Source organism: Gordionus sp. m RMFG-2023, chromosome 5 (genome assembly GCF_954871325.1).
Source record: "Gordionus sp. m RMFG-2023 chromosome 5, tfGorSpeb1-WG-v2, whole genome shotgun sequence".
Lineage (NCBI taxonomy): Eukaryota > Metazoa > Nematomorpha > Gordioida > Chordodea > Parachordodidae > Gordionus > Gordionus sp. m RMFG-2023.
In genome coordinates, this window is record NC_088779.1 from 16,709,703 (window position 1) to 16,735,952 (window position 26,250).

General features: G+C 25.0%; 1 protein-coding gene across 1 annotated transcript in view; it reads right to left on the minus strand.

The window, feature by feature from the left end:
* Window positions 1-12,778: 12,778 nt before the first annotated feature.
* Window positions 12,779-26,250, minus strand: part of LOC135929516 (uncharacterized) — a 29,403-nt gene continuing 15,931 nt past the window's right edge. The window contains exons 5-11 of the mRNA XM_065466131.1: window positions 23,233-23,380; window positions 22,999-23,171; window positions 13,631-14,098; window positions 13,353-13,385; window positions 13,237-13,311; window positions 13,095-13,148; window positions 12,779-13,052 (exon numbers count right to left, since the gene is read on the minus strand). Coding sequence (XP_065322203.1) covers window positions 12,997-13,052; window positions 13,095-13,148; window positions 13,237-13,311; window positions 13,353-13,385; window positions 13,631-14,098; window positions 22,999-23,171; window positions 23,233-23,380 — 1,007 coding nt within the window. The 3' untranslated portion in view covers window positions 12,779-12,996. The remainder of the gene's footprint in view (window positions 13,053-13,094; window positions 13,149-13,236; window positions 13,312-13,352; window positions 13,386-13,630; window positions 14,099-22,998; window positions 23,172-23,232; window positions 23,381-26,250) is intronic.

The window sequence follows — 26,250 nt, forward strand, 5'->3', positions numbered from 1 at the left end:
AAATATATTTTGACTCAAACCATAGTATTTACACTTAGTTTTAATGGATTGAACCTGGCCTGAAGGGGGAAGGGGGTAAAGAGAATAAAAATTGGATAACAGGTAACAACTATCATAAAATTAAGAAGAAAATTCTCATTCCCCGTCATTTCTGACGGGCTATCTACTAGTAATATAGTTAATTTTGATAATAAATAATTTTCAGGCATAAAATATTTTCTAATTATATTCGTGTCTTTATTTTGTGTAATAAATAGAATAAAATTTATAAAAAATATCGTTAAATTATCAAAGTTATTACCGAATATTTTAATTTTATATATATAGTAGGGAATGTAAATAAATATTTTAAGCTCCGGTTTATTCCCTTTAAGCTGTTTTTAAAAATACGAGTGGTGGCCGCAGTGGATAACGGTTAAAAAAAATTATTTTATTTCTTTAAGAGTATCGTATTGGGATTTGGAATCCATGGGGATTGGATATCTCTCAATTTTTAAATCATGTTTCCTTCATCAGAAAAATTAATAATATATATAAATTTATAAAAAAAATTATTAAATATAATTTGAAATTTTAAAATTATAATATAAAATAATATAACTAATGACATCTGACAACTCAGATATTTAACATATGTCACTACCACGTAACCTATTAATATGTCGTATCTGGCAGGTCATGTGATTTAGATAAAATGGCAATCGTCGTATTTGAACAAAACTCCAGTATATTTCATTATTTATTTCACAAAAAAATTATAATTTATGTTAAAATTTTGGTATCCCATTATATATTTTTTTAATAATATATATTAAATGCTTATTTCAGAGTAATACCTTGGGAAAAGTATTTCAATCATACTAAACAAAAAGTCTTTTTAAGGCCACAAAACCCAAAATCTCTTTCCTAGTCATTTTAATCAGAAAATATTTAATAAACGATAAAATTTATTCAACAATTTTTATATAAATCAACATGGGTGAATGTATATACCTACAAATCAACACCTAATTATAATTCCTTGCTTTTACATATCTACCTTCTTGTATGTTTAAACAAATAATTATTAAAATTTGTGTAAAGAGAACGAGCGTTGTCAACAGCAATTCTGATTATATTAATTCACTGGAATATTTCAACATCGTGCAGATCAAAAGGTTGCTTGTTTCGAAATCAAATGAAAATTCGAACAAATTCCAATTTATTTTTAAAAAACCAGATTCGAAATCTAACAATTTAATCTTAATATATTCCAATCATTTTTTATAGATAATTAAATGGTATTAAGTTTACTTTTTAAGTGATAATGTAATATGATTTAAAATAAAAGAGAAAAAATAATTAAAAATTTTTTTTATAAAATAATAATACCTAGCTTGTGAAATAAATATAGTAGATTTATATTTTAACATTTTTAATATATTATATTAAAGAATTTAAACCTATATAATATTTGATATCAAAACAAGGTAAAGATAAATTCAATAAGGATAGCAGGCATAGGTTAGATCAATATCGATTAGGACAAACCAACGATCAAGAAAATAACGTACGACTCTACAAACAACGATGACCAATTGCTAAAACAACGGAAGATGAAAAAACAACTAAACGAATTTTCAAATAACGTTATCTATTTTGAAACTGTGGAATGTTATAATATGAATTTGGAGATATTTTATATTATTTGTAATCCTTTGTCGTTTTTTAATTAAAATATTATTTTGGCGTAACTGGTTAATAATATTATTATTTTGAATCCTTTTTAATACTATTTAATTTTTCAAATGGTTCTCCATTATCCAAATTAAATATCTTAAACCAAAATACATTTGTGTATATAATGAAACATTTATTTTGTTAATTACTATCAATTATAACAAAAATTGAATAATTATTTGATATATATAAAAAATTTGTAAAGGATAAATAAATAAAATTTATTCAAAAACATAAAAGAACATTAAATATGATAACTAAGATATTTTGTTAAAGAATCAATTTCTTATTTTATTCATCATTTATTTTACCTTATTCAAAAAACATTAAGTGTTAAAATCAATTTCTTATTTTTTATTTCATCATTTATTTTACTTTATTCAAAAAAACATTTTAATTATATTTTTCTTTTTTTTCTTTCAGTATGAATATAAGGCCTATTCAAAAAAAATTCGAATACGAATAATAAATTATTTGTTTTGTCCAAATATGAATAATTATTTATTCGACGAATAAAACGAATTATTCGGAATATATAAATTGCTTTTAGTAATTCTAAAATTTGTCATTTCTATTTGATGACCTTCCAATCTCACAGGTGATGACCACAAATATATAAAATTTCTGAAGTGAAAATTAAGACAATATTTAAATTTTTATTTGTCGTATTTTTTGAATCTCATGAGAAGTTTATTTTTTAAATCTCATAATATATTATATTAAAAAATTACACAAACCAAAGGTAAATAAAAATATAATATATCTCTACAATAAATTATTGTTAGTAGCTTAAATATATTAGAGGAAGCTTCTGATGAAATAGTTTTGTTAAATGTTGAAGTTGACAAAATTTCCTCAAAAAAGAGCGATTATATGGGATCGATATCAAATCAATAAGATGAAAAGGTTGTAATTTCAGATTATTGATTACATATTTTTATTATTAGATAATTATAATAATTTTTTCTGTTTGAAATCAAATCTGTAATAATATCAATATTGTTGTAGTTTTGTATATATTTATATATATATTATGATATGTATAAAATGTCAATAAAAAGTGATCTTTTGAAGGAGTTTGGTTGTAGTTAAGATAAAATGGTCTTTTGTTCAAGAGTTTATGTTTATATTATGATTATGATTGTAAGATTAATATAATTAATGGGAATAAAGTTAATTTTTTATGATAATATTTGTTTGTATATTTTAGAGTATGTGTTAGTGTTAGATGTTTAAAATTGGTGCCGTGACCAGGATCCATCTAGGGATTGATGAGAATACAATGCAATGTAGAGGATAAAAATTGGATTCGTGAGTGAATAAAAAGGATTAGAATATGTTAAATAAGAAACTCATTTTTCACAACGCAAGGTATTACATTTTTCTAAACAAATGAAAATTTTATTTATAAAATTAAATGGGAATTTTTATAAGGGATAAAATATAATTAGATATTGAGAAAAATAGATGACAAGATTAAATATTGCTAAATGTATAAATTTAAAATGATTCTGTAAATATATGTGAAATAATGTAATCAAAAGGATAAGGATGATTTTTGATTAGGCATGAATATTAATGATATTAATGGTGGTTCAAATATAATGAATAAAACTTTAATGATTGAAAAAGAAATAAATCCGTGTTCGTGTCCTCGTGTAAATATAAAATTTGATAGGCAGAATATAGAAATGTTGTTTGACAGTGGGGCAAGCATTTCAATAATGTCTAAAACAAATTATTATAAATATTGGCCTGAGGGTACTCTCGAGAAAGAAAACGTGTGTTAAACAATTTGATGGGTCTGAAATTTTGGTTTTGGGTAAAACTAAATTAGGAGTGATTTCAAATGATTTAACAATTTTTCTTGACTTATGAGTGGTAGAAAAAGATATAGAAACAATCATGGGTTGGGATTGGATTACTAAAATTGGTCCCATGAACAACTATTTGAATATTTTTACAACAAATAGTGATTTGTTACTAAAGAATACTAAATGCAAAATTATGAATAATAATGTTAAAAATAAAATTCATGAAATAGTAATATCAGATTTGATAGAAAAGGAATGAGCGAAATTTCCGAGAAATTAATGGCTAACTTGGAAAATGTTCAAAATAAAACTGAAATTAATGAAAATCAAATTGTTGATTTAAAAGTCATTAAATTGAAGAGAATGTGTGAAGATATATCTATTTAAATGGAAAAATATGGTATAATTTTTGAAGACAATTTGGGATGTCTTAATGATTATAAAGTGGATGTGAAATTAAAAGAAGGATTTTCATCTATTTTTCTAGCATGTCGTCGAGTTCCTTTTGCGTGGAAAAAAAGAAATTAACGACGAACTAGACCGTTAGGTTAAAGATGGCTTATTATTCCGGTGGATTATAGTGAATGGGCTACACCATTAGTTCCAGTGAAAAAAGCTAATGGGAAGTTAAGACTATGTGGTGATTTTGTAACTTTAAACAGGTGGGTTGTTGAAGTAAAATATCCATTGCCCCGAATTGAAGAAATTTTGGTCAGTTTAAAAGGTGCAAAATATTTTTAAAAGTTGATTTTTCGTCAGCTTATTTACAATTACCTTTAAAGGAGGAAATTCAAAATTATTAACGATAACTACACCTAAAGGATTATTTGCGTTTTGCAGATTACCATTTGGATTAAGTGTTTCAGCACCTATTTTCCAACGTACTATGGCATATGTTTTTCAGGGGCTAGAAGGTGTATTTTACTATATGGATGATGTGCTGATAACTGGGGTGACGCCAGATATTCATTCATTATCATAATATAAACATATATTTACATATAAACTATTGAACAAAAGACCATCTGATCTTAACTACAACTACACTCCTTCAAAAGATCACTTTTGATTGACATTTTATACATATCATAATATTGACATTTCATACATATCATAATATATATATAAATATATAACAAAACTACAACACGCCCACCCTTCAGAAGCCACGTGCTACATTCTAAAAAAACGATTTATCATTTAATTTTTAAAATATTCTTCATTTTTCATATGATCTTCCCAAATTCGCTTCATTTCTCATCAGTTATTTGATATCATCTTTTCATAATCTTTTCAGACTTTTTCATTGAATCATAGCTCTTGGTCATCAATATTCCCATATTTACACCATTTTTCATCACACATCAGGGGTTAAATAAAACATATTAGGTGTTAAATGAAACATATATGACATATATTTCTTTATCAAAAATTAACAATCAAAATATAAATTAAATCTAACTACAATTTCTTTAAACATAATCAATGTGATAAGAACATTTAGATTTAAAAAAAATAAATCATCAGATGTAATATTTTTTTTAACATAATCATTGAACATTGGTAAACATAAAAAAAATATGATTTTACATAATCATGATAAAAACTACATATATTACATATAACTACAATTTTGTTATGTATTCATAATTAATGACATAATCACTATTAAAACTATAGATTACATGTAACTAAATAGAATATTTTGATTTTCCCAAAAAAAACAAATCTTAATTGTTAAAAAAAAATAACAGAAATATTATTACAATTGTTGAACAGGAAATATTGTACAATCTAATAAAAATGAAAAAAAAAATTCAATTTACATGATTTATAAATTATCATTTCAAACACATCTTAATGATTACTTTACATTCAAATATATATATCACATATATAACACATCTTAATAATAACATAATCTTTACATTTAAATATATATCACACATATATATATATATACACTTATCACTTACATAATATATCACCCTAATTAAAATTGAATTATATTCATCATAAATCAATATTATTAAAAGTAGATTAAAAATGAACCAACACACATGTCCATCTTTTTTAAAGCTCCAATTGCATATATAAAAATTAATAATTTCAGCACAAAAATATATTATATATTTTTAATATCACCCATAAAAAATTTTAATAATCACCATAATTATTCACCAATTTTTATTCACACTTTTATTTTGAATATATATTTTTATAACAAATTTTCATTTTTATCACACTAAATTCTCTACTTCCATACCCTTATAATTCCAATAAATACCCTTTTTTTTAAATTTTATTTTAATAAATTTTAAATTAATAACCCTTTAAAAAAACTTAAATTTATTAAAATAACTTTTCCCATAATTAAAATAAATCTCTCTATAAACATATGAAATCTGTCTTAATTTTCCATAAATTTAATTTTTATTTCATCAAAATGACCATAAAAATATCTAGCTCTTCAACTCTTAAAATTTTTGTAAAGTTATCATTAAGATGTGTTTGAAATATAATTTGTAAATCATGTAAATTAAATTTTTTTTTCCATTTTTATTAGAATGTACAATATTTCCTGTTCAACAATTGTAATAATATTACTGTCTTTTTTTTTTAACAATTAAGATTTGTTTTTTTTTGTGAAAATCAAAATATTCTATTTAGTTACATGTAATCTATATAGTTTTAATAGTGATTATGTCATTAATTATGAATACATAACAAAATTGTAGTTATACGTAATATATGTAGTTTTTATCATGATTATGTCAACAAAATCATATTTTTTTTTATGTTTACCAATGTTCAATGATTATGTTAAAAATATTACATCTGATGATTTATTTTTTTTAAATCTAAATTTTCTTTGAGACAAAATATCACATTGATTATGTTTAAAGAAATTGTAGTTAGATGTAATTTATATTTTGATTGTTAATCTTTGATAAAGAAATATATGTCATATATGTTTCATTTAACCCCTTATATGTTTTATTTAACCCCTGATGTGAAATGAAAAATGGTGTAAATATGGGAATATTGATGAACAAGAGCTATGATTCAATGAAAAAGTCTGAAAAGATTATGAAAAGACGATATCAAATAACTGATGAGAATTAAAGCGAATTTGGGTAGATCATATGAAAAATGAAGAATATCTTAAAAATTAAATGATATATTGTTTTTTTTAGAATGTAACAAGTGGCTTCTGAAGGGTGGGCGTGTTGTAGTTTTGTTATATATTTATATATATATTATGATATATATGAAATGTCAATATTATGATATGTATAAAATGTCAATCAAAAGTGATCTTTTGAAGGAATGGGGTTGTAGTTAAGATCTGATGGTCTTTTGTTCAAGAGTTTATATGTTTATATTATGATTATGATTGTAAGATTAATATAAGTAATGGGAATAAAGTTAATTTTTTTGATAATATTTGTTTGTATATTTTAGAGTATGTGTTAGTGTTAGATGTTTAAAATTATAGATGTTTAAAAAATATATTTGAGTATTATATATTATATAAAGAAAATTTATTTCAATTATGAATAATTCGAATCGAATACAAATAGTAGATTTTATTATTTGTACGAAACGAATATAAATAATGCACCATTCGATTCGAATTCGTTTTTGAATAGGCTTAATATATATAAATATTTATCATAGGTCTTTAATATTTCATTTTACTTTAGAGTTATATAATAAGGTTTTCAAAACTAAAGTTTTTTATATTTCATTTTACTTTTAAACAATTTGAACCAAAATATTTCAAATGTCATTGTTTATTTTACTTGATATTCTAATTATATTATTTATTTTCTTTTTTATATTTTTTAGATTATGATTTTTTGAGGAAGAATAAAATTTATTTTCTCATCGAACTTAGTGTGATTTTTCTAAAACATCAATTTTAATAAAATTGATATATGTGCCTATTATATTGATAAAATTTTTAAGCTTGTTTTGAATTTAATAATAAATATCTTCTTACTGATTCATGCATCATAATCTATTTTTTAAACAAAATCCTATTAAATTAATTAATATTTACTTAATTTTTTATAAATATAGTATATTTTTTAAGATATTATTCTAAGGAGAAGTTTGTTGTTTATTTTAAATCCTATAAGATTCCTTAATATTTTCTTTGCTTAAATTCTAGTAATAACGTGATTTTAGCCAAATAATATTATGTAGACCCGTAAATTTTGTTCATAGATGTCAGAAAGTCTTGGAATTCAATTTGCCTTATCTTGAGTAATCAGGCCATTTTTAAATAATGCTTAACAATAAGGGCAGGCGAAATACATAAAATATATTTTAAAAAAAATTTGGGCCCTCTCTTTCAACTATTAAAAAATATTAAAGAGGTAAATAAGTTAAATAATGTCCAATATGACCCCTAAATAAATTTGAAGCAAGAGAATTTATTATTAAATTAAAACATAGAACTTATATTAAATAAGTTAAATATATAGGATGTATTAACAATGACGGGATTTAACCATACCAAACTAAGAAGGTTACAAACACTTACTGAAGTATTGGCGACATTTTATTTGAAATAAATTATTTAGTTAGATAAGAATTATATAAAAGAAAAAGAGAAGGTCCGAATTAAGAATTAATTGAATTTTTCGGGACAGTAAAAGACACATTTTATTAAAGGATATATATATTTTTTTATTTTATTAAATCACCACAATATTTGTTTCATAAAAAATAATAATTTATGTCAAAATTTTATAAAACATTAATTATGGGTATCATTTAATATAAAAACACATTATTATGGTTAATGATATTCACTACCTTAAGGTATTACCTATCAAATTTGTATTTTGTTTATTTATTTGGATAGGCACTACCAAATTTATCACAATTTATATCTTAAAAATTGTGATTTTTGGAAAGCCTCTGTGGCCTAGTCGGCAAAGGCGTTGCTTACCAATCCGATGGTTATGGGTTCGAATCCCAGCAATGATTATGTTTTTTTTCTAATCTGACATGGTGGTTCCTCCCTCCTTGGGGGGATGATATATAGGAAGCCTGACTCGACCACGTGATTCCGTTATAATATATGTTTAATAAGGGTCTTATTAAATTTTAAATTTTGGTCGGTATTTAGCAAATTTGGTTGGTATTTAGAAAATTGCTATATGTTGACTTAATAGTGAACCATATTATATCTTTTATTGAATTGTGCACTCGGTAAAACAGAGTTTTTTAAAATATTAAACTTAGATTATCTAACTCTTCGATGTCAAAAGAATTTTCTAATTTTTATAAAAAAATTTAAATCATCAGAAATCTTTAAACTAATTTTCGACCAACAAATTTATTTTATTCACTCCAAAATTCTTATATATTTTTATATTTACAAAAGTAAAACCGAAAATATTCAGTTTCTTAGCTTATTATTATTAATATATTTTTATAAGATATTTTAAATTATTATATAATTCTATTTTGTCATCTGCTGTTCCTGTATAAGATTATTCAAAAGAAGCGCGCTATTAGCTACTATTTTAAAAATAGCTTTGGCTACTATTTTTTAAAAATAGTTTTGGCTACTTTTTTAGCTGCTTTTTATAAAAATTTAATTTTTGTTTATATCAACATTTATAAATGCAGTAAATTTTGATTATAAAAAAATTTATGTAATAAAAATAACTATTTATGGTAATATTCAGTTTTTATTTATTTTGTTGCATTTTAATAATAAAATCATTAAAATATTATCATTCCCAAGTCTAGAGCGACTATTAGAAAGTATAAGTTTCGCCTTACTAGATAATTAAGGCAGTATTTAATTTTATATACATATTTTTAATATAAGAAAGATTATCAAAAATACTCATTTGAGTATTTTTAGAATTAAAAACGCGTCGAGGGGATTTTCCATATATTATCTTTTATTTCAAAAAATTAATGTCTAGCTAATGGCCTGTCATTCCCAAATAAGCTCTATAAATATTTAATCAGATCAATTTATAAATATAAATAAGTTTTTACCTTCTGTAATGTGCCCAACTCTCTACCGTAGTACATATTATGATGTTTCTGACAACTCTACTATTAGAGCATTTCATAACTTTAAAGTTAGCTGCTATCCTATTCATTAGTGTCTGGTACATAAAATTGTTGTACCAGGGGATAGAGTTTTAATCATCATGGTAAATGATGAATCATCAACCAAGGACATTGGTTGAACTGTATCAATTATAAAATCAACAATAACGTTATCAGCCAGTTTCTGAGAAATATTGGATCAATCAATTTAGTTTGAATTAATCTTTTTGGATGTAGAGTCGTCTATATCAAAATTATTTAGATGTTTTTCTATCTCCTTAAAACTATTGGCATGAACATTCTTATAAAATAAATATTATTTTTAAAAATGACAATTTACCTTTAGGTGTTTTTTGAGGTTATAGCTACTGGATTGAATTGAGGAAATATATTTTTAGCATTTTAAACAAATAAATTTAAAGCCAGTTTTGGTTTTTATATTTTAAAAAAATTTTCATGAAATGGGAAATTTGTTTTACGGCTATTAAGAACATTTTCTTCCATGGTATCTTTCACTTCATTAATATCATCACCTTTCTCACTTTCAACGATTTGGATGTCCATAGGCGATGACATTTTAAATTATTTACACGTGATTTAGGTTTATAATACAAATTGAAAATATAAATTACAAATTGAAAATATATTTTTAAATATTCATGTTTATAATTACATTCATTATAATTTTAAAAAGTAGCTAGCGCGCTACTTAGCTACTTTCAAAAAAGGAGCGCGCTAAAAAAATTAAATAATTACAAAAAAGGTAACATGCCATTAGCTATAGCTACCAAAATAGATAGCGCTAGCTACCAAAATAGATAGCGCGTTAAGTAGCGCGCTACTTTCTGAAAAACTTATGTTAAAAATTAGCTATATTTTATAAATTATTTAAATATAATATTCATTTTTTTAATTTTAAATGTGATTATTTGAATTATTTTATATGTTTGTTATATTATTTTATTAAATATTATTTTATAATTTTAACTCTGTGTCTGAAAAATTCATATTGTGCAACAGTGGCTTATCCAGGATTTTCTTATGGGGGGGGGGTATTTTTTTTTGGGGGGGGGGCTTCGCCCTCTAACCCCTTTAGGTGGCCTTGGGCCAGCTTTTGCCCTTCGGCCGGGTCTTATGTTTTAGCTATTCTATTAAAATATACATAATTTAATAATAATTATATATCTATTTTTAACTTTTATTTACTAATTTGTGCATATCGATATTACAAGCCTATTATTTATTATTTTAAGTTAGGTATGTTATATTTAATAAAGTTTTTATAAATGTAAAGTTGAAATAAAGTTTAATGTCATTTTATTTTAAAATTTGCTTTAAAAACTAGCCTCAGCTTAAATTCTCATACAATATAAGTAGAATAAAATTTTTTTTATTGAAAATACTAATTGTACAGTGTATAAAATATTGACTAGAAAATCATTTAAAAAGCAAGTTTTTATAACTTCTATCAAATACAATATTATCAAAAGTTTATTAAACACTATAACTATAATGTAATTTTTAATTTTCGTGTGGATGTTGCCAATTCATCTAGAATTTCGTCAATCGTTGGAACTAAATCTATATGAATATTTAACATAACTAATCCATTTAGCCGAGATTCTGAAATAGTACTTCGTAAAAATGTCTTCAGTCTTCTCAAGTTTTAAAATGTCCTTTCATTCGTGCATGTTGTAATAGGCAAACATGCAAGAATATAAAATAACTTCAAAATATCGGGAAATTGAGCCAACATGCTCAGACATATTTAATTCTGTTCTAAAGAAAAATGAAAAATATAAAATTAGATATTTATTAATAATTAAAAATTCTTATTAATTCTAACTCACTATTTAATAATTTTGAATTTCATATAATAAATATATTTAATAATAAATTATATACCGTTTGATTTCAATATCTTTGTCTTTGACTAAAAATTTCTCCATTTTTTATTAATATTTTTGAATAATGTTAATGTACTCACAAGGTAAGGAAATTTAAAAAAAATTTATTTATAAAAAATAAGTTTTATGTTGGAAAATTGATTTTCAAATATTTGTAAATATTTGATTGAAGGGTGGGGGAGGGAGTAATATTTAAAATGATATTTATGAAAACAGTCAAATTTGCGATGGGAAGGGGGAAATCCCCCCCCCCCCCCACTATTGGTTACGCCCCTGTTGTGCAATATAATTGGGCTCAAATTTACTTATTAATTATATTTGCAATTATATAATTTATGTGATTTTAGATATTTCTTTTATAATGTTTGTATTACTGTAGATAAAATATAATAAAATTTTGATATGTATATATTTATTTAATTATTAGAATTTTAGAAAAGGTATTTTCACACTCATCTGATAATACTTTTTTGATTATACCCCGCGAACCAGTATACAACTAATTTTAGTGGATATCATTGAATAAGCCTTGTTACTGTAGAGAATAGCCTCTGGAATGGAAAACCCATCTTATCTTTTGATTTGCCAAAGATAAAAAAGTTGTCAAAGTATATATTCAAATTAGAGTTTGAAAAAAAATCTTCAAAGATTTTGATTTTTTTTAAAATTTTGATCAAAAAATCTTTGAAAATCACAAATAGTTGAGAATTTATTTAAAGAATATTAAATTTTTATAAAAAAAAATTGTGAGATTTCATCCTGAAAGATATTTAAAAATCACAAAATATTTAACCCTTTCGCGCCCAGCGAGATCATTTGTCATCAAAAATTTTATATTTAAAGAAACTAATGGTTGGTACTTAGAGATATTAATTTATAAAACAATATCTATTATTTCGAATTTTATCATTAACCTGTCAAAATCATTATTTTATTATATCAAAATGTCAAAATCATTATTTAATTATATCAAAGTACAAGTATTTTTTGTTCAGGGGAAATATTCCGGGCGCGAAAGGGTAGATTCAACCCGCTGATTCAAATATCACCATTTTCCGTTTTAAGAATTAATATAAATTAAAAAGTAAAATCATTACAAACTCAACAATGACTTCAAAATTATTTTATGGTATAAGTGGTCCATCGCTGTGTTCAAAAAAGAAATTAATAAATTATAATAAATATGTTCAAACATAATTTTTATTATATAATTTGCACATATAATTTGTATGCGAAATGGTAAGAGTAATAAAAAATATGTGGTACAATTAAATACAGTAAGTGATTTGCTAACCCAAATAATAGAATCGAATCACATTAAACATAATAACAAGTATTAAAAAAAATGATACATAAATGAAACTTTTATAATAAAAATATTAGCGATTCTTATCATTAATAAGTGATAAAACTTTCGTTGCGATTAGGCATAAATATTACACAACGACTATAGCATTGTAGGATAAGTTTTACCAGTATATTGAAAAAGACACTATTAATAGTAGGCTAATTTTAAAATTTCCACCTATAATTTATACAAATATAATTTTATAACTATTAACTATACTTAATGGATTTGCTGAATTTTTCTTAGTTACTTGCGATTTAGTAATTGACATATCTATAATATTTTAAATTTTTATCAAACTTTAAAAAAAAGTATTATATTAATGATTTGAAAATTATAAAATTAGTTGATATGATAATACCATTTCTCATTGGGGCGGTTGCACTTACATCTCTGGGGGAGCCAGTAGCTAACATCATATTTATATTTTCTAAAGCTTTTAAGAAATGATAATTTAACCTGTTTATTTTTATTTACTTCGATTTCTAGGTAAGGTACTGTCCAATATGTCTGTGATTGATAAAAATATATTAACATATATAATATATATGAAAATTTATTCTATATATTACAAAATCATATAATGAAATTTGTGCCGGGTGACTCTACATGCAGTAAATATATATTGTGAAATATAGTAATATCATGCTATTCAATGTTGCAGAAATTAACCAGTTGATAATTTACACGGGTGAAATTTTAATAACATAAACAAAGGATTCAACAAAGAATAATTAAGTAAAGTTCCATGTTACTCATAAACGAAATATTTCCCATATGATTTTGAATCAATAAAGCAGTTGTAACTAAATTGTTATTTGTCGTCATTTCCATTGTTGAATGATTTTTAATTAGATGATTATTAAAATCATTACTAAATGTCGTAATATTCATAAACAAGTCGCCAGAAGTACTTTGAGGGGAGGTTACAAATAAATCAACATTGGTTATTAATCTAGGAGCTAAAGTTTGACCTTTTACTATACCATCTTCAGTATTTGTTTCGTCGTTATGAATGATTCCTGATGTAGTTATTTCTACAATAGCCTTAGTAGTTTGATTTTGAAGTAATTCAAATGATGTATTCATTTTATTTACACCCAAATTTAACAATAAGCTTTTATCATGTGTGTTCATACTAATATTCGAGTAAATTTCTGGTAATGTATTAGGTGGTAGTGGGAAATAAGAATTTGAGAAGGGGCTCAACTTTTTGATACTTGCTGCAAATAATTTAAAGGAAAATTATTAATCATGTAATATTTTATAAAATATACTTTAACTATTTTAAATTGTTATATAAAATTTAGTAGTGTTGAATTATAGGTGATGTGATTTAAGCAGTGAAAAGGTGCCAATTATATTTCCAAAATAATTAGACATAAAACTACTTTTTTTTTCATAAATAGCTTGTGGAGTTATATACATATAAGAATTAGTTGACTTATTCATGCCACCTAATCCAGAAAAATAGAACAGAGCTCCTATATCAATTTTATTGTGTTTAGATGAGTGATTAAGTTTATAATATTCTTTATTAACTGGAGGATTGACTATTGAAAAAGTAACAATAATTGAATTTAAATTTGTCGAATTATTAAAAGTTGACTTTGTAAAGTTCCTATCTGATATATTTATTGGCGTTAGTTTATTGATATCATATTTGTATTTCATTTGATGTTGTCTATGATTATTTTCCAGCTTATTATATTTTTTTATGGATAGCGCTAGATACTGATCAGTATTTGATATATTATAGCTTAAATCGCTTGTTAAAATATTAGCTTTTTCAACATTACTATTTTTTGAATAATTATGATTAACATAATTAAAGGTATCTATAAAATTACGCCAATTGAAGCTATTTTTTGAAGATGAAAAACGGTCATTTTCAATATCTTAACATGCATATATTTTTTAAAAAATTGCAATTAAATGAAAATAATAATTTAGTAAATGACAAACAAACGATTAAAAAAATCAGCAATTAAAAGATATATAATTTTATCAAATTAATATTTTTATAATAATTATAAAATTTAACAGTAGGTGGGGGGGGGGGCAGGGACTCGAGCCCCGTTAAAAAATTGAAGAATTCCAAATTTAAATTTTTTTATACCATTATAAAAAGGTCATTTTGTATAATGTTATCTAAAAAAAAATAGATAATATTTAAAATAATTTTAAAAAAATTTTTTGAGCACCCTGAGATTGTAAAGGCTAGTGACGCCTTTGGAATTTAATGCTTTTTATTTTATAAATATATATTATATAAATCGGCAAATAAAATTTTATATACAGTAGCGTCAGTATGGAGATGGGCGCAGGGGCTTGAACCCCCTGAAAAATTTGAAGAGTCCCCTTAAAAATTTTGAATTTAAAAAAAAAGCCAATTTTAGTTAATGATGTTAGCTCTTATCAATTCTTTCTAATTTTTAATAAATATTTTATATAGAAATTTAAAATAAGGGTATCAAATGAAAGCTAATAAAAGGTGTATTGAATTCACTAATCGTCAATTCGTGTAGGATGGGGTGGAAGGCTAAAATATTTCTAACATAATATTTCGACATGGGACAGGCGCGTACGCAGGAATTTGGTCTGGGGGGGGATAATAAATTTTTTTAAGAAATATTATTGTTAATTAAAAATACTAAGCATAAATTTATTAGGACTAATATACATAATTTTAAACTAATGTGAATTAAAAAAATTATATATATAAACCGGCATGGAAAAACTATAAAATAAATGTGAATTATAACCCACGATATGAATCACTTAAATGACCCAAAATTGAAATTTGAATTTTTTGAGCTTTTAAAATATATAAAGTATGAAAAATTTAAATGTTGGAAATATAAATTAATACACAAAAAGTTTCTTAGGAATAATTGTATTTTGTGTGTTGAGCTAATTTTTCAATTATCTATCCTTGCTTGGCGTTAAATTCCTTTGAATATTCAAAAGATCCAAATCATTCAATCTACTTTCAGATGTTGTATTTCTTAGGTATGTTTTTCACAGACTTGCAAGGCCTGGCCCCCGAGCCGGACCGTATTTTAATTTTTTTAAATATACCCGGGCCGGGCCTGAAATTTTTTTTAGAAAAAATATCCGCCGAGCTATATATTTTAAAACCAAATATTTGAAATCGCCATTATTAGCTATAAAAATCAAAAATAAATATAATTTATTTTAATAAAATTATGGCCGGGCCTGATAATTTTATTTTCAAAAAAGCCGGGCCGGGCCTGAAAATTTTTTAAAAAAAAACCCGGGCCGGAAAAATTTTTTAAAAAGAATCTGGGCCGTGTCCTGCAAATGGTACCTCTGCAAGACTCTGTTATTCTCTCTTATTACTAAAGAGTGCTAATATATATAACCATTTTAATACATTGGGAGTATAATCTAAAATGTGTTTGAAAAAATGCAAAGCATCCATAGCATTTTTGGGACTGTATCAACCATAGTTAATCGTTTAATCATAGTTATTCCTAATAAGGCATCATAAGATATTTTAACATCTTCATGATAAAAATCTAACAAATATTTATATTTTTTTCTATCACCATATGAAAAAGGTTGGGAGAGGGGACATTTGTTTTATAATATTCTTCTACTGATCCTATATTAATGTTTTGACGATGAGCTTGCTTGCTGCAAGTCGAGGGGGGCAAATATTAAACACGTATAGCTCTGCCTTTGACTCAACAATAACATATAAAATATGAAATTCTTCATCAACATTAGCTCTAATTTCCTTGAGTTCTAATAAAATGCTCTCCGCTATTCTCATCTTCTTAATCAAGTAAATATTATGTTTTTGAAAAGTATTACATAAAATAGTGTATAATTAAATAACACATTCTAATGAGAAAAAAAATTTGGAATGAGTATTGAATCCAATAATTTTCTTGCTTCTGAGGAAATATTTCTTTCAAGCCATTGTGATATTTTAGTAATAGCATTAATAATCGGCTCTTCTAACTCCATAATAGCTGTTACTGCTTGATGGTGGAGACTCGATCTCGTTGGACAAGCTTGCAATTTCTTTCTCCCTGTTGGACAAGGAGTTTCAGAGATAATTATTAATTGACTAGAAATTTAGATAAATATTACGCCACTAAAATTTGGAAATAATAGGTAAATTACGCCAAGGAAAACTTGAAATCGAAATTTAATATTTTTGAAAAATATAATCCGGCATCTGCATTTTTTGGCTTGGGCGGGGGGGATTTGTCCCCCTGCCCCCCCCCCCGCTGCGTACGCCAATGACATAGGTAAAAAATGAAATATATAATAGGATCTGTTCGCATTGGTATACTCATCTCTAGTTCCAGATTAGACTGGGGGAGGGGATTAAAAATTTTAACATAATATATCGACCTGGTTCGCAAAATTAAAGGATTTTTCGACTTTTATTCATCCATCACGAAAATTACGTGCATGATAAGATTTTTAATAAAACTCCTATCCGGAAATAAAATATGAGCCTTAAATTAAGCTAATATAATTTTAAAATACAATTATAAATAACCCCTAAAAAAAATAAAAAATAATGAATTGAATTTATTTATATTTTACATGGATGTAGCCATAATAGTAAATAATAATAAAATTTGCAAAAGTAATATTTTCCTGGATTTAGTTTAGTATTATTTTAAAAAATTTCAAATACTGACATTTTTTGATAATATTTTTGAATAAAACTGAATCTAAGATTTTTTTAGAAAAGGTTTATATATTTCAAAGAAGTTTTATATGGGGAATTTTGTGTAAATGATTTAAATTAGCATTAAGTGTAATCAGTCGAATTTTATTTTTTTTATTATATCAAAACTAGAATTATATGCGAAAAACATAGCAATTGGGAAGAATTGAATAATTTATAATACTCTATGTGATTGCAAAAAATTGACAACTGCAGCACCCTCTTTAGACCAAAATTTAGAGGCGGGTTAATATTATTTAGTCGCATTCATAATGAGAGAGCCAAAAAGACTGGAATTGACGGAAAAATTTAAGCGCCAAATGAATGCCTATAGATTATTTTACCCTAGTTAAACATATAGTGAAGTCAAAAAGTGATATTCTGCAAACAAAATGTCTCAAGAATTCTTTAGAAGATATAGAAAAATGTTTTATCGAAACCCTGCCTTGTCTTAAATAAGGAGAAAGGCATAAAAATAGAAAATATGGGAAGTAAGCGCAGCTGGTATGACAAATATTTTATTTGAGATGTAGTAGGCGTTACAGGACATCTAGAGTGGTTATCTAACTCTTTAATGTAATCATCTATATAAGTCCATGATTAAGAAAATAACTAAAAAAAGATGTAATGCCAAATCGCTATAAAATAAATATGCGCTGAAAATATATTTATACGAAAATATAAATATTTTGAGCTTTTAAAATGTTCATAAATTTATAAGAATTACTAATTAGAAAAAATGGCCCAATTTTTAAATATAAAATGTTAAAAATGGATTATAAGAAACAAAAATAATGCATAAATATAAACTGACAAATACGAATGTGATTGACCTATTTTTTCAATGATTTTATCAGTAATTGTGTAAAATCCCTATGTAAATATCTAAAAGGCTAACCTAATCAATCTATTTTCTGAGGCTCACTTTGTGTATAAGTTTTTATTCTTTATAAATAATAAAATTCTGATTTGTGCAAGTGTAAATGGGGTAGAGTGGTAAAAATATATAATAATTTGATATATTATGAAAAAATACTTTTAGATTTCTCGGAACTGCTCTATGAATCAAGAGCTTCTCATTATTTTATTTCATTTCAAAAATTATCAAAAAGAGTGGTGTTATAAAAAATATCGATTTAGTCCCTTTTTAAAAATGGTTAATTTTAGCTACAAAATATTATATAAGTCTCTAGACTCCGTCAATTGAAGAAGTTGACACCCTCTTTTAGAAAAATCTCGAATCTTAAATAATATATTTTACAAATAAATCGTCTAAATCGAGATTTTTATCAACACCTGGAGGATATTCTTATACTGATCCTTCATTAAATTTTTAACAACAAGCTATCTTGGTGCTAGTCGAGGTATGCAACAATCAAACTGGTGTAGCCCTGATTTTGAGTTCAACAATAAAATAATTTGTGAAATTATTAACCAATATTTAATCCAATTTATTCAAGCTTTAAATAATACTAACAGTATCTCCATGGTGTCATGTCAACTAAATCAATATCATGAAATAGATTGATTATAGTACTAGCATAATTTAATACATATTTTGTTGTTATCTATTTCAAAAAGATTGGGTTCTCAGAAGTCATTTTAGACCATTCTGACATTTCACAAAGAGCAATTGGTTCCTCTAACTTCATAGAAATAGTGTTTACTTGATGACTGCCATTTTTTAAATTTGCATTTTTAGCTCAGGTGTGATTTATCTTCCATACCTTCCCTTCCCACTGCCCGCGCCTGCTTTTAGTATTAATTAACACAGGTACAAGATATATATATGCTAAGGGTTTCTAAATTCTGTAACAAATGATCCATTCCTGTCATTCGCAAATTCACGGTTATTCGACAATAATAGCAACATTAAATAATATGTAATAGAATGACCGTAATATGCATTTTTGCATGCAAACTAAAGATATAATTATATTTTAAATTAATAATAGACCAATCTTTTCTTATTATTTTTGAGAGTTTCAGAAATTACGGCCAAGTTTTTAATTTTTTAAAAAGAGTTTGAAAATTGAATACTTATTGGTTAATTCATATTTTAAAAAATACCCCCAATAGAAATAGGAAGTTGATTTTTTTGGTATTCATCGCAGTCATTTTCAAAGAAATTTAATTTAAAAGATGGCCCCCAATTTAAAGCGAGAAATATTATTAGCTCGTTCAGTCATTTTAATCCCAAACTTTTCATTTAAACATTGGCCCAATTTTGGAAGCGAGGTATAAATATTTTAGCTTTCAAATTAATCGCATTCTGTTTAATCCGAGTTATTTTCAATATATTTTCATAGAAAAAATGGGCACAAATATTTTTGAAGCGAGAAATGAATATTATTAAATGTCAGATTAATTGCAGTATTTTTAATTCCTATCCTTATGATTGAATTTCAAATATTATGGCCCCAATTTTTTTTTTGATCATTTAATAGCAGTCATCTTAAAAATTATTTTCAAACATCGATTATTATAGAAAAAAATAGCCAACCAATGTTTATGAAACATTAACATTATTACCATCCATATTAATTAATCAGTAAATTTAATAGCATATATTTTCAAGATCAATTATCAAATAAAATATGACCGTCAATGCTTTTAAAAGGAGAAAACTATGAAGCCATCATTCTATAACCTAGTCATTTTATAACGGTTGCAATACAGTAGTGTCTACATGGCCGGGGTGGGTAGGAGCTCCAAAATATGTTGGCATTTGGGGGTGGGTAGGTATAGATTTTTGAGGGTAGATATTTTTTGAGGGGGTAGATATTTTTTGAGGGGGTAGATATTAATTTTTGGGGGTATTAATTTTTGGGGGGTATTGACTTGAATTATATTCTTTTTAAATCAATAATTGATACGATTTACTATAGAATCGTGGTTTGGCGAATATCGCGGCCGAAGGCCACGGTTTTAGGGGGTAGGGGTAGATTTTGTAGGAGAGTTTGCCTCCATCAAATTTTCTGCCGTGTAGACGCTGGCAATACATGTGATCAGGGGCATAGCCTAGCTAGGTGCTTTGAGTTCTGCATTAACACTAATTTTGAAAAATAGATTAACACCATTTTTTTTAAATTAAAATAATTAAATAATAATCCTACGAGATTCTAGTTATGTTAAATACTATCAAGTCAACATATAGCAATAATAGGCAATCTGATTAAACAGCACACCAATTAATTTTAGAGCAATAAAATTCCTTTTTTTATATAAGTGGTGGAAGAACACGGTGGCCTCCGATCTATTATATACAAGATGAGTAAATTTTCAAAAAAATGTTTTAGAATATAAATAAAAATACACAAGAAGAAAGTATTTAAATATGAATACAAATATATGTTTTAAATATAAATATTAAATACCTACAAAATATTTCATAAAATGTATTCTAATATTAATACTTTGACGTAAATTTTGCACAAATAAATACTTTGGCGAATACTTTTTCAAGTCAGTTTAATAGATCACTATAAAATTATTTTTAGCTTAAATAATATTTTTATTAATGACCATTTTCAAAATTCTAATAATTATGTAATTCATCTTATCGAAAATGTTCCATTTGAGATAGAAAAATATATTAATAATTTTGGTATATTGGAGACTACATCCAAAAAAACCAGTTTAATTCAACTAAATTGATTAACAATATCGCCAATATTTTTCATGGCTGTTAAAGTCTTTGTCAATTGATATAATTCGGCAAATACTTTTTTATGATGGATAGCGGTAGCGCGCAACTTTTTTTGACAAATAACGATAACGGTCGGATTAATTAAACAGGCTTAAAAATTTACTCAATCTTTCTATTCAAGGTCCAAAGATTTTACAAATTAAAATTTTAATTGAAATGAGAGTATATTTATCCTTTTCAGTATTAAATACAAAATCCAATAATATAGGTGTAAAATGACTTGAATAAAAAATAATGTTGGATAATGACAAAACATATTATGTACTAATGATAGAATTTCATACAAAAACAATCGATAGAATAAACCAAAAAGGAAGTTAATATAAAATGAATTAGCCATATCTACAATGAAGCAGATAGTTGCCCTAACTATAATAATAGCCAACAAATTTATTCTTTTTTGGTTATCTGGTCAAACAACCCTATGATTAAAATAAACCAGATTGTTATTAATTATAAATTAAATAATTAAATTCTCCTTGTTGGGCTATGTTATTTTAAACTAAATGTAAATTTTTATGTGCCAAACTACAACATTTAGCTGGGTCATAGAGCTAAGGAGATAACATGATGACGCTTTCCCCTCCTACGGAAATTTGCCTGATTTCGTAAATATCATTTTAAGCAGCCCATCCCCTCCCCCCTCTCAAAAAACGATATATATATATAAAATTATATCGTTTCAAAAATAGAAGAAATATAAGTATATATTTTTTAAAATTATTTAAAAATTTTAATGTAACAAAGCCAAAGACCTATAATAAATTAGAAAATCACTATATGTTGACTTGACATTAACTAACATTAACCAATAATTTGTTTAAAATGATATATTGGGGATTTAGGATTTAAATCAAATATATCATTTTAATATAAAAATTTTCTAAAAGTTTATTTAAATAATCGACAATATAATCATCATCGGTTCCAAAATTATTTGTATTTGAAAAGGGTAAATTTCTTGCAGCGTAAACTCTCCAAAGTCTTCTGTCAATCTGCTCACATAAATAATTAATATGAAAATGACAAGATATGACATTATTTGAATTATAAAAAATGTTCAAAATTTTTAATAAAATTTGTTTATTTTTTAACGAACATTTTTTTAAAAAAAATGGAGTATACGATCCATTTCCAATATATATTAAGACTTAAGAGATAAGATCACGCTATAGCTTCCAATCAACTATTTATTATACTTGTAGTATTCACCTGCTTCGATTTGATCTTTGATGGATTCGAATCTTCTTAAAATATATCTTCTTAAAGAAATAAAAAAGGTACGAGTAACAAACGCATTTCTTATAAATAATTAATTTTTAAATTGGCTAGAAAAAATAAAAAAATTTGCAACCCTTCCAAAATCAAGGGGACAAAATTACCATCCCAAATAAGCCTTTCCATAATTTATTTAAAAAAACACGCCTGTTATAACAATTGGATGATTAAAATTTAGAAAATAGTTTTATTGAGAAATTTATGTAAATAGATTTCCCCAGAACGTGGCTAAGCTTGTGACCTTATTTCAAATAAAAGTATCTCCCATTTTATAATATAGTATAATTTTTTTATCGATTTAACCCTTTGGAAAATTTAATCTTATAACTTTTATTCAATTAATTACAAAAAAAATTTGTAATTCATAAACTTTTATAAAATTACATTCAAATATGTCAGTTTAGCTCATATAATGTAATTACTTGTGACTTCAATAGTTCTTATCCATTCCTTAGGCTGCTGTCTAAACATAGTAGCTCTACAAACTAGCTTTGCACCATGTAAATTTGTCAATCCAATTAATTTAATTTTCAACACTGATGTTGAAGTACCAGTTAAAGGATCAGTAAGAGTTAAATTCAATGGTATATTTTCCCTGTATTATTAATATTATAATATATGATAATATTTGCCAACATTAAAAAAAACTAAGTTACTTTTGAGCGGGGTTATCATTTATTAACCACATAAGTTTAGCTGGGGGACTTGAATTGCTTGATTGGCAAGTATATATAGCAGTTTCACCAATCATTAAAGGCTTAAAATCTTCAATAACCTTTAATCCATCTTTTTCATCAGGAGGATCTATATTAATCCATATTTAATCATATTCATTTTAAAGAAATATAAAAAAATTGTTAAACATATCTGTCGCAGTTGTTCAATAAAATATTGCGAAGAATAATATTTTTTATTTTAATGAACGTCAATCAATATATTAATGTGTTATTTTAATTTATTTTTTTATAAAATATGGATTATATTTTTCAAGGATTTGAATTGAAAAATAAAAATATTATCTGGAAGAAGATTTTGTGTTTGAAAGTTAGTTGTGGTTTTTAGGGGTTTGTGTAGTGTTGCACGTGACCAGGATGTCGAATTCTGGTAGATACGGTACTTAAATAAACAGGTAAGTAAATATTTCACATACATTTTAATTTTATTTTTTTATTTAATGGTAAATTATAACACAATGTAACTGGTTGAAGCCTGAATTTTATTTTGAATAAGGATTTTTGTAGGATCATTATATAGAAATTATTAATGTTTTTGAAGTAATGATAAAATTGATAAACAATTTTTTAGCCCTATTTAAAAGGGAAAAATGAAAATATTTATTTTTGGAATAAGAATTTTTGGATGATTTTATATTAATTATTACTATTTTAAAGTAATAATAAAGTAAGTAAACAAATTTTTATAGTCTATTTAAAAGGGAAAAAGGGAACATGTTTTTTTAATGTTACTTTTTAACCTTAAAAAAATAATTTGGTGGAAATCTGGAAATGCTAAGAGTTGAATTCATATAATATACATCAATTTGGTAACTTAGAAGGTTGAGCGACAGGACTTTTATATTAATTTGGAAATGAACATAATATTTTTGATTTATAAAGAGTTTTTGGTCATAAAGTTTGGGATATAATCAGGGTTTCGAACCGTTTAGTATAACGGTTCGGTTCGTTCCGGTTTTTAGTTTAAAATTTTATAAAGGTTTTGTTCCATTTCGGTTTTTAAAAAAAAAATCATATCGGTTCGGTTTATAATTTATAACGGTTCTTTTCGGTTTGTTCCGGTTTTTATAAATTTAATTTTAAAAAAAATTAATCATTAACCATGTATATATTAATTTTAGAGAAAAATCTTTTTAGTTTATAATTTCTTATTTAATTTATCCATGATAATCTAATAGATATTTTTATTAAATTTAGGAAATATAAATTAGACAAATTAGTTTTTTTTATTTCATAAATAAATAAGATAAAAACAAACATGCGTAAATACAATAATCAATAAAATAATATGTATACTATACTATTTAGGTTTAAAAAGAGAATTCGAACGGATAACTAAAATTTTCTAATATTTCAGGATATAATTTAGTTCTCTGCGTAGAGAGTATAAACTTAAGGCTTGAAAATGCTCTTTCTACGGAGACCTGCGTAGCTGGAACTGCTAGCACAGTTATAGCTAACTTATAAAGTTCTGGCATACTATTCTTTACATTTTCCCAATAATTCAAAAGATTAGTATCTTTTTCTAATCTCTCTTTATTATCAAATGACCGAATTATATATTCTATTTCTATACATTTATTATAATTTTCGATACCCTGAGAATTATTCTTATTAAGACTTTCATGCGACTTTAATAAATCTTCAAAATCATCATCTAAATTATCCTTCGAATACGAACACGTAGGCATAGTATTTAGAATTTCAATATTCTGATTATTTATTCCAATTTTTACAAAGATGTTTTCTGGGATCTCTCTTTCTTCAAAAGTTAAAAATACATTATATCTAGGGTCGAGATAAATAGCAGAGCAAAAAACTTCATTTTTAAAATTTATTTCTCATGCTTTCATCGTAGAAACTAAAAGTTTGGCAAATGGAGTGTCTACTTTACTCGTTTGCATGAGACATTTGATCCACGCAGCATAAAAATCGCCCATTGTCAATTGTTCACTTTGTAAATATTTTGTCAAAACATAAGCTGGATATAAAGCTTTTAATATGTCACTAATTATTTCCCATTCATTCTCTGATAAACATTTTTGATCGCTTTGGAGCGATATTTCTTAGCAAAAGCTTTTTAACTCTAGTAATCTCTCCAACATTAAATAGATAGAGTTCCATCTTGTGCAACAATCTATTAGTGGTTTTTTCAAATTTAATTTTGAGAGAATAGCCATTGTTGTCTGATTTCTTATTTTTTTGCAGATGTTTCTTGCTTTATTTATAATGACAATTTCATTTGAATTTTTAATGCAATCATTAATTGCTAATTGAAATGTATGTGAAGCACATCTAACACCTATTAATATGGGTCTGGCATTTGATGCAAGATTAATATTTTCAATATTAAAAGGTTCTTTATTTTCATCATGAATTATATCATTATTATTTAAATCATCATTATCTATATCATTATTATTTAAATCATCATTAATTAAATAATCGTTAAGGTCATCATCTTCATCATCTTCTTCATCGTGTAGTATTAATATCTTAATTAACTTAATCATATTTGCTGCATTATCGGTGGTTATTGTGTAAATCTGCTCAATTTTTATTTCATATTCTTTTAAAACATCTAGAATAGTTTTTTTAAGATATTCTGATGTGTGTCGTTCTTTAATCACTTTCATGCATAGAGTCCTTAATTTTATTTTTCCGTTATTTATAAATTAAATATTGATCCCCAATATGGACCTATCATATCTAGTTGCTATATCTAATTTTAACGAAATAAGTTTTTGATACACTTCCTTTTTTATATTTTCCGAAAAATCTAACGCCATTTTTTTAATATTATTGCGTATATTTTCCGAATTGATAGTTAAATTTCCACCCAATCCTATAATTATTGGATCTATAATATTTCGAAATGCTTTGTCGTCAATTTGGCCTACCATGAACTGTTATTAGCTCGGTGCAGGAGCGGATTAAAGT